The sequence below is a fragment of the Tachypleus tridentatus genome, chromosome 2, assembly GCF_004210375.1.
Source record: "Tachypleus tridentatus isolate NWPU-2018 chromosome 2, ASM421037v1, whole genome shotgun sequence".
In the NCBI taxonomy this organism is placed as follows: Eukaryota; Metazoa; Arthropoda; class Merostomata; order Xiphosura; family Limulidae; genus Tachypleus; species Tachypleus tridentatus.
The window spans coordinates 97,657,708-97,670,392 of NC_134826.1; the positions used below are offsets into that span (position 1 = coordinate 97,657,708).

Consider the following 12,685-nt stretch of genomic DNA (forward strand, 5'->3'; position numbering starts at 1 on the left):
AACTGTAGTGCCAATCAAGAAAGTGATAGTAAAAGAAGCTATCTTTGCTGATATAGAGGGTGCAAAGGGATTTGGTGGAGGGTGGTCACATGATCAGCATATGTTGCTGCAATGATGCAAAAAGTATAGGAGCATAAAAGACTGGTGTGTCATTAAGATTTACCAATGCCTAGAGTGAAACTGAAGGTTGAGATAGCTATAGGAGAAAGGAAGTAGTATTGTTTCAAAATAAACATTATAATACGAGTACTGGTAAATGAGATGGAATCACATGTATCAAGAAAGTGTGTTGCAATTATGTGGAAGGTTGTTACATGATAATTTGCCTGCAAAACATATTGCAATTAGTCAGTTCAAGACAGGTGAGAGTTTCAAGGCTTGTGGCATGCACAAAAATATTTTTGCATATAGAAGGCAGGACTAAATGTGAATAGCTATTTATGTGAGAGGAGGTAGTGTACAGTATAGGAAATATAAAAAATTCCACTTTGGAATATCTTAACAAGCTACTAATATTGCTACTGAAAAGGAAAAGTTAGACTTGTTGAGAGACATTAACACAAAGATATAGAAAAGAAATAAAACAAAACAGTTGAAGAGAGCACAAACTAAATGTTATAATTACTGCCAAACAAAAAGTGATAGTTTGGTATAATTGAATAGAGGGAGTTACATGCATCAAGTATGTGTGTATCATGCTCTTATTATTGGAGGTTTTATTGCATGGTAACTTGCATGGGAGATGCATTGGAATTAGTTAATTTCAAATGAGTGGAAGTTTTAAAGCTTGTGGCATGCACAAAAAATGGTTTGCATATAGAGGGCAGCACAGAATGAAAATAGGTATTTATGTGAATGGAGGTAATATATTAAAAAACCTTGATTAATTATAAAATATTCCATAAAAATTGACATATTTTATTAACAGAATTGTATAATTATTGAGAGAAATGTTTTTTCCCCATAGAAACAATGTATCTTATTGTTTTTACCCTTCAAGTTAATCCTGTCTTAATGTTAATGTAATGTAAACATTCATTTTTTAAAATTTATATCAATATTGCCTTCAGACTATTATATATTTTTGCATATTTTGCTAATATTATGTGCCAAGGTTAATAAGTGATCCATTCATACCATTTAATGGCACCAGAATAATGTATCTGTGATAAAAATGTTATTGTGTAGATAATTTATACTGGCCAACACTACTTGTTTTTCTACTTATGTGTAGTATTACAGGTTGCTTGGTTGGCTGATTTTGTCTTTTATGGCACAAAGCAGCTTGGCTATCTGCACCAAACATCCGGTAAAAAGGTAAAAGTATAGTAAATGTAGTACAATTCATAAAAGGAAAAGAACATAAAACAAAACAGCATTTGAAAACATAAAAAGCATAAAACCAATGTTGACATCTAGTATACAATGTTAAGAGAGAAACTACAGTAAAAAAAGTTGTAAAGGACTTTCTGTAGCAAAATGGTAATTATCATAACCCACCAGGAAGACTAACAGGTAAGTACAAGAACCACCGTCAGTCACCTGAAGTTAGCCTTTCCAGTCCTGGTTCCGAGTTATGTGTCAATATGGCCATTGTCAAAAAGTAAAGTAATAAAAGTTTTAAAAGATGTGTAGCAAAATTCTAATAATAACTCCCCAGGATGACTAATGGGTAGTTCAAACAGCAGCATCAGTCACCTAAAGTTGGCCTTTCCAGTCCTCGTGTCGAGTTATTTAACGTTACAGTCAATTTCTAATTTCAAATTGAACTAGAGAGACTGTGATTCTTAAAAAAAGAACCACATTAAAAAAGGTTTAATGTATAAATTAAAAAACTTAAATGGCATTAAAAATATTAATGGCCTTTAAATAAACTAAACACTTTATCAAGCTGGACAGTGTCACCATCACCAATAACACTGTCTAATGTTACAAACAAACCTTGGGACAGAACATGTTTAAAAATGGTACCATCATTGAGAGTCGTAATGACAGCAAGAAAGCAAAATGTGGCTTATTGTAATCTGTGTGTTACACAGACTACACACTGGTGCATTAGTTCCAGATAAAAAAAAATTGATGAGTTAAAAAACTGTGACCAATGCATAGTCTAGTTAGAACAACTTCCTCTTTCCAATCCTTATGGAAGCAAGACAGCCAAATTCCAATACAGGGTTTTATTCGGAAAAGCTTGTTTTTGCATTGCTCACTCCAAGGCGACTGCCAGCTGGCATGGAACTGAGCCTTGAATAGAGGGCCATAGTCCACATATGGAGCAGGCACAGTGGTGATAGTGCCAGAGCAGATAGATTTAGCTGAGGTGTCGGCGAGCTCGTTCCTGCAAATACCAACATGGCCAGGTATCCAGAAAAACTGGATAGAATCAAATGTTGAAGAGAAATGAGCCAGTTGGTTTTGGATATCGGCGAGAATAGGGTGTGTGAACCAACATGAAGCGATTGCAGGACCAGTAGAGAACTAAGAGAGTCAGTATAATTGTGCAGTTTGAGTACCGCTTAGTTTCTATGTGATCCCGGGCAAGAGAAATACAGTTCAGCAGTGAACACAGAAGCTGTAGAGGGGATTCTGCGTGCAACCACTGAATTGCAAAAAACCATGGCAGAGCCACAGAATCACCTGATTTGGAACCATCCGTATAAATAGGAATAGAAAGACTGTTCGAAAAATGTTCAGTAAATAAAAGATGGTACTTCCAATCGGGAGTATCTGCTTTTTCAGGTGACTTAAAGAAAGGTCATATTTGGGGACTGTAATAAGCCATGGTGGAATGGGCTGACCAGTGAATGCTGCATTGTTATCCATGGACAGACCCAATTCATCCAACTGTGCCTGGATACAAAGTCCAAAAGGAGCAATGGAAGATCATCTGTTCTGGGAAAGTATGGCCCACCAAGGAAGGAAAGCACAACCCCAGGTGGGATGCTTTGGTAAGGAACGAAGTTTCAAAGCATATAGTAAAGACAGTTGCAAACAGTGAAGGTGCAAAGAATGTTCACGAGACTCTACGTATAAGCTCTGAACTGGGGAGGTGCAGAAAGCCCCAGTACAGAGCCAAAGTCCGTGATGATGAATGGGAGGTTCTCTCACCATGTACAAGAATCCACACAGAGTGGAGTATTATAGAATTTACTCTGAATTCATTCTTTACTTTGAAAAATGCATGTACAATTAACTTGTTTCAAATTACCCCTGTTCTTTGTTATCCTTGAAAGTAAATTATACATGTTACCACATAGGAAGAACATTGATAAAGTGTATAAGAATTTCAAAACCATATTACAGAGTCCTTAAACAGTTGTTCAGGCAGTTTCTAAAGCTTAAAGCCCCAACTACATTGTAATGAAATGACCAGTTAGCTGGATGGCATGTGAGTTACTTTGGGTGATTGTGAAGTTTCTTGGAAGCTAAAAAACATGGCATTTAAACAACCTGGAATTTCATCTTCCATAATATATTTGGTCTCTATTTTAAATGATCTGATCAAAGATATTTCCAGAATAGACTGAAGGAAAAGCTTGTATAAATGATAGTCCAATGCATTTTAAATATTCAAACGGTTACATGTACCATGATTGTGTTACATTATATAATAAAGACTGTAAATTTTTGTGCTTCACTTTGTTTTCAGTCTTTTTATCTGATTTAACATCATTCCAGTTAGTTGGAATTTTAACACTATAATTAATATATTAATTTGTTTTTAAAATCTCAATGTATTGTGCTTTCAGCTTATCAATATATAAATAGTCATTTTAAAATACGAACAATGAGAAGAACATGTACACACTTAAAAATTCCTTACTTCTTACCACCTGGAATATCACGTGTCCATGTAGTAGCAAAGAGAAATTTCAAGTGGCCAGTATCTCCAAAGCATTTAGTAACTCCAAATGAAGAGGTCTAGATGACATGAAAGGATAAGTTAATATTGAAACATTTGTTCTAAAATAATCTTTTTTTTTTTTTTTTTTTTTTTTTTTATACATAGGTCAGAAATTCATCACACACAAATCAAGTAAAATAAAAGGGTACAGTAATGAGACAATACCAGCTAGTGCCATATATCAAGTTTTCAAATTGTAATATACATGCTTTAGGATTTGTTATAATACACTTTTTAGTTTATAAAGTAAAATTAAGGTTAGGTATTTTAAGGAAAATATGTAATAAAAAAATCAAATTTAACAAACAGTTTGTTATAACTCATTGCTAACAGTTAATGAAGTTTATTACATATTTGAAAGTTAGAAATACAGTAACATAGCAAATTTAAACAGGTTGAAATAAAGTTCTTTACCTAAATATACCGATATGACATATTTTATAAAGTATTTCAAAACTCAGTTTAAAACTTAAAAATGTTCAATTACATTTTTTAAAATTGTTTTTATAAAAGTAGTTTTTATCCTTAAATGTATAATTTCTTGTATAAAGGATTAAATCTGTTCTCATTTGAGCAATTAACATAATTTCTCCTACTTACAAGTTCAATACATCATATACGAGTCAATGTAGATTCTAAACATGAAAAAGTTATTTCACCCTCCAAATGCCAGAGTAAAGTTTATGAAAAGAGCAAGACTTGACCCTTTTATATTAAATACATTCACAATGTGAAAACACCATTCAATGAAGAAAATGCTATTTATTTAGCGATTTCATATTTACATTGAGTGCATGCATGCGTGTGTGCGTGCGTGCGTGTGTATTAGTGGTAATTATTTCTGAAGTTTTGATTTACAACACCTCCCTAATTTTATTTCAATATACATAAATGAGTAAATCATACCACGTTTTTATCCATATTGAATAAAATTTAGGGATTACTTGGGCATATAAAATTTTACCTTTTACCTTGCATTATATATCTGCATATTCTGAATGTTCTAGAATATTCTAAATAATTTTGGAAGGTTCTAAATTATGCTAGGATGTTCTAGCATATAATAAAATGTTCTAGCACGTTCTGAAATATTGTAGCATATTCTAGAACATTCTATAGTATTCCACAGCATTCCAAATGTTCAAGAACATTCCATGTATAAATCATATGTGCTGTCATTTTTATTTCTAGAATATTCCGTATAACCTAAAAGCAGGTTATAGAATTTTTTATGGTTATATAAGCACTTAATTAGATTCCTTTATACCACTAACTGAAACTGTATTGGTATACCATTGCAAATGAACAGTGCAACAAAAAGTAATACTACACTTTGACCTATAAGAAACAGAATGAACATGAAGCAAACTACTTTCAAATAGGCAAGTGATTTGTGTATTTCTCTTCCAAAATGTTGAAGAAGACTGTTTACAAAAGCTTGAGGTTGTGACCAATGATACTGCAGCTTTCTTTTTATATATATAAAAAAATTACTCTAATTCCAATGTGTCCAGAATGTCAGGTCACTATAGAACTGAAGATACTTTTTTGTAAAATGGGCAAATTCAAAATTCAAAAAAGAAAACTGAAACACTGTTAAGAGGATTTGAGTATCTGTGAACTGGGACCCTTCTATAGTAGATGTTTGTGACCTATTCCCATTAAATTTGGACACTAAATGGACAACACGCAATCCATTCATTTTAAAATAATATATATTCAAAACAAGTCAAGCTTACTTACAAAAATACTTTCAATTATAGGAAGTCACAGTTTTATTTAAAACTAAATAATTCTCTCTTCCTGTCAAAAGTTCACACAGATTGATTCAATTACTTTAGAATACAACTGACAAGAATTATTTTTCTCTACTGTTAAACGATATTATAACAATTTGTGGTTTATTACAGTTGTATCTTGAACTTTAAATAATTGTTTCCTTTTTGTCATAATCCAAACAGACAAGTTCAATTACTTTAAAATATCCTTTGACAAGACAAATTATTCCCCTTATCTCTGTTTAGCTGTAAAACGCATTTTAAAATATAACCCATCATGGCTAAAATACCAATCACACAGACTAATATTACTTTCACTGACTTGACTTAACTCCACTTCTAACTTCTTTTATTAGTTACCACAGATGTATCCAAAGCTTTAAATAATTCTCTCATTCTTTTTTTTTTCCTTTGTCAAAAGTCTCCACAAGCTGGTTCAATTACTTTAAAACCAAACTAAGCAAGACAAATTATTTTTTTATCTCGTTTGTTATAATAAAGCTATGAAACACTACAGAAATCACCCATTATGGGTAACCACTCACACGTTGGCTAACTTCACATTTTTTTTCACTAACTAAATTTTTTATGATATAAGTACTTCTTACTGCCTTTGATGTATTTAGCTTCAACAGCAAAACTGCTTTGATAGATCTGGTTAAATATTCCTTTATGGTTCTCTGTCCATTTTGTATTGTTTTACTTTCTCTCAGTTGTCTTCTATTCCCATTAACCAATAATCAAAATGCTACTCTCTGGTATTTACAAGGGCTTGATGTCTTTCTTTATCTTCTTTCTTTGAGCTCAGTGTTGACTGCACATGCCCTATCCATCTTCTTTCTGTCTGGTCCCTTCAAACTTCTACTATTTAGTATTTTTCTAATCACCAAGTCATAGAGGGGTGTCTTTATACACATGGCCTCAAGGTCTCCCATATAGTATGGAGTGTCCACCTTCATTCTTGCTGTGGGAAACTTTCTCAATGTTCCATCATCTAGCACACACAGATGTACCTTGTCTGATATAAAATGATAGACTGATTCTCACTGCTGCACTACTGCACCTAGTGTCTCATAGGACCTTCTCTTTGTTGTTCTCAACACAGCCTTCACCTACTGGCATGTTATGATTTGTTATTATCTCTCAATGTTTCTCACATGCTCCAGTCACCACTGGCATTGTTAATTCATTTGCTAATTCCAGCTGACAATTAGTTATACAATAATCAATCGCAGAAATAGCACTTCCTTCTTGTGATGAATCTGACACGTTTTCTTGATTTAATTTCTTCTGACAGGTCCATCCATAATCACAGTTACTCTTCCCTTGTTTCTTGTCAGCATCATCTTTGTAGGTAGCTCAAACTGCTGCTTTATGTTTATATTTCTGCTGTTGTTTGTAAATTATAGACTTGTACTCCTTTACAATGTACCCCATTTTATAACATATATAATATCTCTTCTCCCATTTGTCTTGTTAACTTCCTGTCATCTTTAGTAGACTCCTACTTCTGGTCAGCCACTACTGGTTTTGACCTTAACTAGATATTTTTGGAGTTGCCTGTTATACTCTGTCCATGGGATTCCATATACTGTTCTGCCAGCTTGATCATGTCATCCAAAATATTATTTTGATGCTCTTTCCTTTGCAAACAGTGGCATATCAGATGAGTACATGATTGTGAACTGTTCAAACATTAAAACTATTGTCACATTTGGCCATGTTATATGAAAAACGGGCATTGTGGGTGCATGGGTCAGGTAGATAGGGTTCTTTCTTAAGGGAATCAAGGGCTGAGAAAAGAAGTAGGGCAAGTAAGGGCAGAAAATAGCAAGCAGGAGCAACAGTAAATGCACTAAATGAAAAGAAAGGTATGGATGAACCTTCAAAATGCATTGAGCTCGATATCAGGAAGTCTGAGGACATGACAATGAAGATTTCATCACAGAAACAAAACAGGCTCCTTGAAATTCTATCTGAATTATAGTTCTGAGTCAGAGCTATGCAAGCTGAGAAGACTACAGGGAGGTACTACAGACTATTATCACTTGAACAGAGGAGTAAATGACAATGCTGAAAGGGGTTTGGCCCTTACTGAGGAGTAATGCCATCTCAACAAGAAAGAAGAACAGAAACAATTAAAATTCAAGTTGTGTTGGATCACAGTAGGTACTTTGTTAACAGCAAAAAGGAAAACAATAACAATGCAAAAGTTAAGCATACCAAAAACCATATAATTATACTGTTGTACATGCAATAAAATAATAATATACTTTATATCAAGCATTTATAATACATAACATATATGTCTACATATCATACAGTACATGCTGTGTCAGGTCATTGCATTATAGAACTTCAACCCCATTAAGCAACTTCTAAATAAGGTATAAAATGGACGAAGTTTGACATTTAATGTTTTTGTACAATGGAACAAAATTAGGGGATTAGGACTTTACAATTTTTTTATCTTAAATTTTACCTGTAAACAGGGGCAGCTTCTATATACATACAAACAATTTGAAGCATTAAATATGATGATTGTAGTTTTATTAATTTAAAATTATTTTTCTTCATAATCTAAGAAAATCATTTTATTCACTTTTAAATTTTTTTAGTTTAATCAAAAAACAAGTCTCCATTAAAAATAATAGAAATCCATTATCTAAATTCACTGCCTTTTTCTTCTTAATTTTTAACTTAAATTTTGAATGATGTTCAAGATTCATAATCTTAGAAAAGTTTTTTATGCCCACACACACAGTGCTTTTTCCTACATCTTTTCAAATACAGAAGTGTCAAAATTTCTTGGCAACTTTCACATATCAACTGAAGTCATTCTGGATTCAAATCTTTATGAAATTTTTTGACTTTTCATTCTACAATTTTTCATCAATCTTTCGCTTTGTGCAAGAACTTGGTTCCGATTCTACCAAAGGTTTTATGCTTAATCAATTTGAATGAATTAAAGTTGAATATCATTATGGTCAGCAGTACCAAAGTTTGATTTAATTGCAGGCTTAAAATGCAATTATATCTATAGTTTAATGAGTAAAGGCAAGTTAAAATGATGCTACCGTATGGTACATGCCTTGTGGAATTAATGGTTATCTTCCATGACAAAAAATCCAATTAAAAAATGTAGAAATTCATGCACCATAAAAGACACCACATAATTTTCAATTGTCAGTAACACTCTTCTGTAATCAAATGATAATAATTAATTCAGTTATGTGTATCAGTAAAATACACAGTCAACTTTCAATTCTTTTTTGTTTTGACACAAAATTTTCAGTAACAGCTAATCCATACTCTTGCCAAGAAGCATGTTAATTGGCTTAAAACTAAACAATGCATGCTGAATTGGGAGAATATGGATAAGCATGTAGTCTAAGATTTGAATGGTTTATGTCAAGAGTTTGAAGACCAAGTATGCGATATTATTTATCACATTCAGCATGTAAGCTGTCAAATGAATGAAACTTGAACTTTATCTTAGGAAAAATCAAAAGGCGAAATCAGAACTTTAAAGTCTTCATCTAGTCACTTAATCCCTGTTCATAAGCTCTATTTAATATACTCATATCATCACTAAAAACCTCACAATTACATACAGAATACACATGCTCCAAAATACTAGTAAAAAAACCCTAGTCTTTTTGCATATGTTCTTTTAAAAATGCTTAACCATCTAGTGGTACTCCTTGGCACAACCAGGAAATTTTCATTTATGTATATAACTATAATGGCCTTTTCAGCTATGGAATTTTATCCTTGAAATTAAAAGAAAATTGCATTCAAAAAGCTGTCTTTAAAATGTATGTTAACTGGAAGTATTTGGAAATAATTTGCATAAAATGTTCTGTATTTTTCTTTACATGTTGGAATAATTTACCTACATATAAAAATGCTAATATCAAAAATTGTTTAGAGATGTCACATAAAAAAAGTTTGGTATACTAAAATCTGTAATTTTATTGAACATATTTCATATGTTTTAGCACATGTAACAATATTTTTTATTCATTTAACTTGAGATAACATCTTATTAATTTTATTACATATGTTCTTGTTATTACTTATAATCTTCTAAGCTAGATAAACAAGAATTGTCATAAGATTTTCTTTAAACAAGTTAAGAAAAAAAAAGTATCAAAATTTACATATATATAGACACACACACACACACGAGAATGTTGGTTTGTGGCATAAATTACACTAAACCATCCTGATTTATATGGACTAAATTATCCAAAAAACTAAGTCAACATACAGTCGCTTACATGCTTAACAGTAAACTTGAAATAATGATAAGAATTTAAATATTGCACAAAAAAAGTTCAATTTTTTTTTAGATTGAAACATAGTAAAAGTTTTATCTGCATAACATCAATATTGTAGAGGTTTGATTCCACTAGGATTCTTACCCAGTCACTGCTTCCATGATAACACAAGAAAAGGTTAGTTACTGTTCTTTAGCACCCAAACTAGCCTGTTTGATCATATATACATCCATCTATCTCTCTCTCTTTTTTTTTTCTTCCCCTTTCTTATTAAATTTGCTTAAGTGTGCTCAAAAGTGTAGACATTTAAGTATTCTTGTTGTGTCAAGAAGGACATTGGTTTAGCCACAAGATGGTTAACCACTCAAATATTAGAAAATATACAGAATGTAACAATGTTTCTTTCAGTGTTGCAGATCATGTGCTCTCTGTATGTAACTGTGAGGTTCCAAGTGACTATTTTAGTATGCTAAGTAAAGCTCATGATAAGTTGTAATTGTAATAAGAGAAAGCCTGTTGGTTGCTAAACTGAAAACAGTTTTAAACCATTGACGGTTAGTCTATACTATATGCATCAAACTGTAAGTTGTCTATAATTTTATTATTGTTGCTGTCTTTGGCTGGTGAAATTTAGATGCTTCACACTTACCAATGATGCACGAATCACACGAGTGTCTGAAAAATCATTGTTGGCCTGAAAACACGGGAAAAATCAATCATATTTTATTGTAGCAGATATTCACTTTAGACTATTTAGCTTTTTAAGACACTAAACAAATTGTTCTTCTTAATGTTCTTATATTCTGCAATTCTCAAAACAACTGCCTTCCAATGTTCATAATAATGTGTTAAATGTTTGAAATTGTTCTAACATTTTTAACATAATATTTAACTGTGAAATGTAGCTAGTAGCTGTACAATGACACAAAAATTCACTAAACATGGCATCTTGTTACAAATGATAAGGGTAAAAAAAAATATTTTCAATTTAATTATGAACATACGAGTACAGCATTAATTCTAAGATCATTTATCATAATTTATACTTACAACTTGAAAGTCAATCCAGTATTTATACTGAACAGTGTTTCTAAACCCTCTTTGATGAGGAAGAAAGCAACAGAAACTAGGTGGAAGAATAAAAGGAAAAACTCGAAAATTAAGAACATCCTGAAGCACTTCAAACTGACCAAGGGTAGTAGTGTTCTCTTTTATAAGTTTCTGAATAACCACTTCTGCTAACTTCCTATAATAAAAATAATACATAATTAGTTCTGTACTACCACTTAGGGCATCTGAATTTGGAATTAGTCTATTTGGCTTAAATTAAAAACCCTAGCCTCTGTGCATACATGAGAGTTCAAAAATGAAATTTAAAAATAAATTTTTGATTAGTTGGTTTTAAGAGTTTTTAAGATTAGTATTAAATAAATAATTCATGATTGAAAAACATGTCACAAGTCTCAGAGATTCAAATTAATTAATTGTAATATTAAATAATTATTTCATGTTTGAATATTCTGATTAAGCATTAATATAGTTGGTTTGATTGTTTTCGAGTTTCATGCAAAGCTAATCAAGGATTATCTACAATAGCTGTTCCTAATTTAGAAGTGATAAACAAGAGAAAAAGTAGCTAGCCAACACCATCTACTGCTAACTCTTGGGTGACTCTTTTACAAACATGAAGTGGAATTGACCATCACATTATAGCACTCCTATGGCTGAAAAGGAAAGCAAATTAAGTTTTAGGAGACATACTCATAACTTGCAGATTGTAAGCAGAGTAACTTAACCACAAGGCCATGCCAGACCTACGAATTTAATACAATCAGAGTTGTATCAGAAGGAAATGGACATTTAACCCTATCATGACCAGTGTGCACCTTTTATTTATTTAGTGCATACCTCTGTATCAAATATCAATAAATAAAAAAAAACAACAAAAAACTATTTCAACAATTATTTTCTACTGAAGTATTTTAGGATTGACATTTTAGCAACATGTAATGTTTAGTTAACAAATGTTACAAAGAACATGAAAACAATTATTAACTTTAATTTCAGTGTAGATAGAGGTGGCTTGCCAGCAGACAATACAATTTAAAGGTTTCAGAATTTTCCTACTTATTCCACTTTCTCAATACAGTGCTGTAGTAACTGAACCAACCTGTATGTATTTGGATACAATTATTTAAAGCTCTGGATACAACTGTGGTGATCAACAGTGAGATAAACGTATATATTGGACTTATTTTAGTATATATTATTCTAAAAAATAACTTGCAAAACTAAAATATAGTTTACTTTTTTACACACAGAAATGAATGCAAGAGTTAAGTTATGAAAATTCTTAAAACTAGAAATATTCTAAAATATTTGATATATAACAAGCGAAACATTCTGCCACTTTTGACATTTTGTTGCTACAGATATTATTAACAGATAACTTCCTATAAGATTACTGTAATTAAATCAACAGTAATGAAGCTGCTAATAAATAAAACATAATTTTGATTAGATGATACTGACTATTTTTGTTTGGGAAAAGTATTACAGTCTCTGTTTTTCCTTGGTTGTAGGTGTAGTTACTATGCCAGGACCAATTAACATCTCAGTTGAACATCCTGACCTATGGCCACTAGTCCACATCCATTTTTGTTGCTTAATAGGCAATAAAAAGTATGCAAATATTTTCACTGCAAGCTATAAAAGAAAGT

General features: G+C 31.8%; 1 protein-coding gene across 4 annotated transcripts in view; it reads right to left on the bottom strand.

The window, feature by feature from the left end:
* The window catches only part of LOC143244653 (uncharacterized), a 116,235-nt gene that overhangs the window by 27,029 nt on the left and 76,521 nt on the right, over positions 1-12,685 (bottom strand). For 3 of the 4 annotated variants that reach the window (XM_076489731.1, XM_076489730.1, XM_076489729.1), the window contains exons 17-19: positions 11,016-11,211; positions 10,615-10,659; positions 3,824-3,921 (exon numbers count right to left, since the gene is read on the bottom strand). In XM_076489731.1, coding sequence (XP_076345846.1) covers positions 3,824-3,921; positions 10,615-10,659; positions 11,016-11,211 — 339 coding nt within the window. The remainder of the gene's footprint in view (positions 1-3,823; positions 3,922-10,614; positions 10,660-11,015; positions 11,212-12,685) is intronic. The other variant, XM_076489732.1, reaches the window with a different exon arrangement.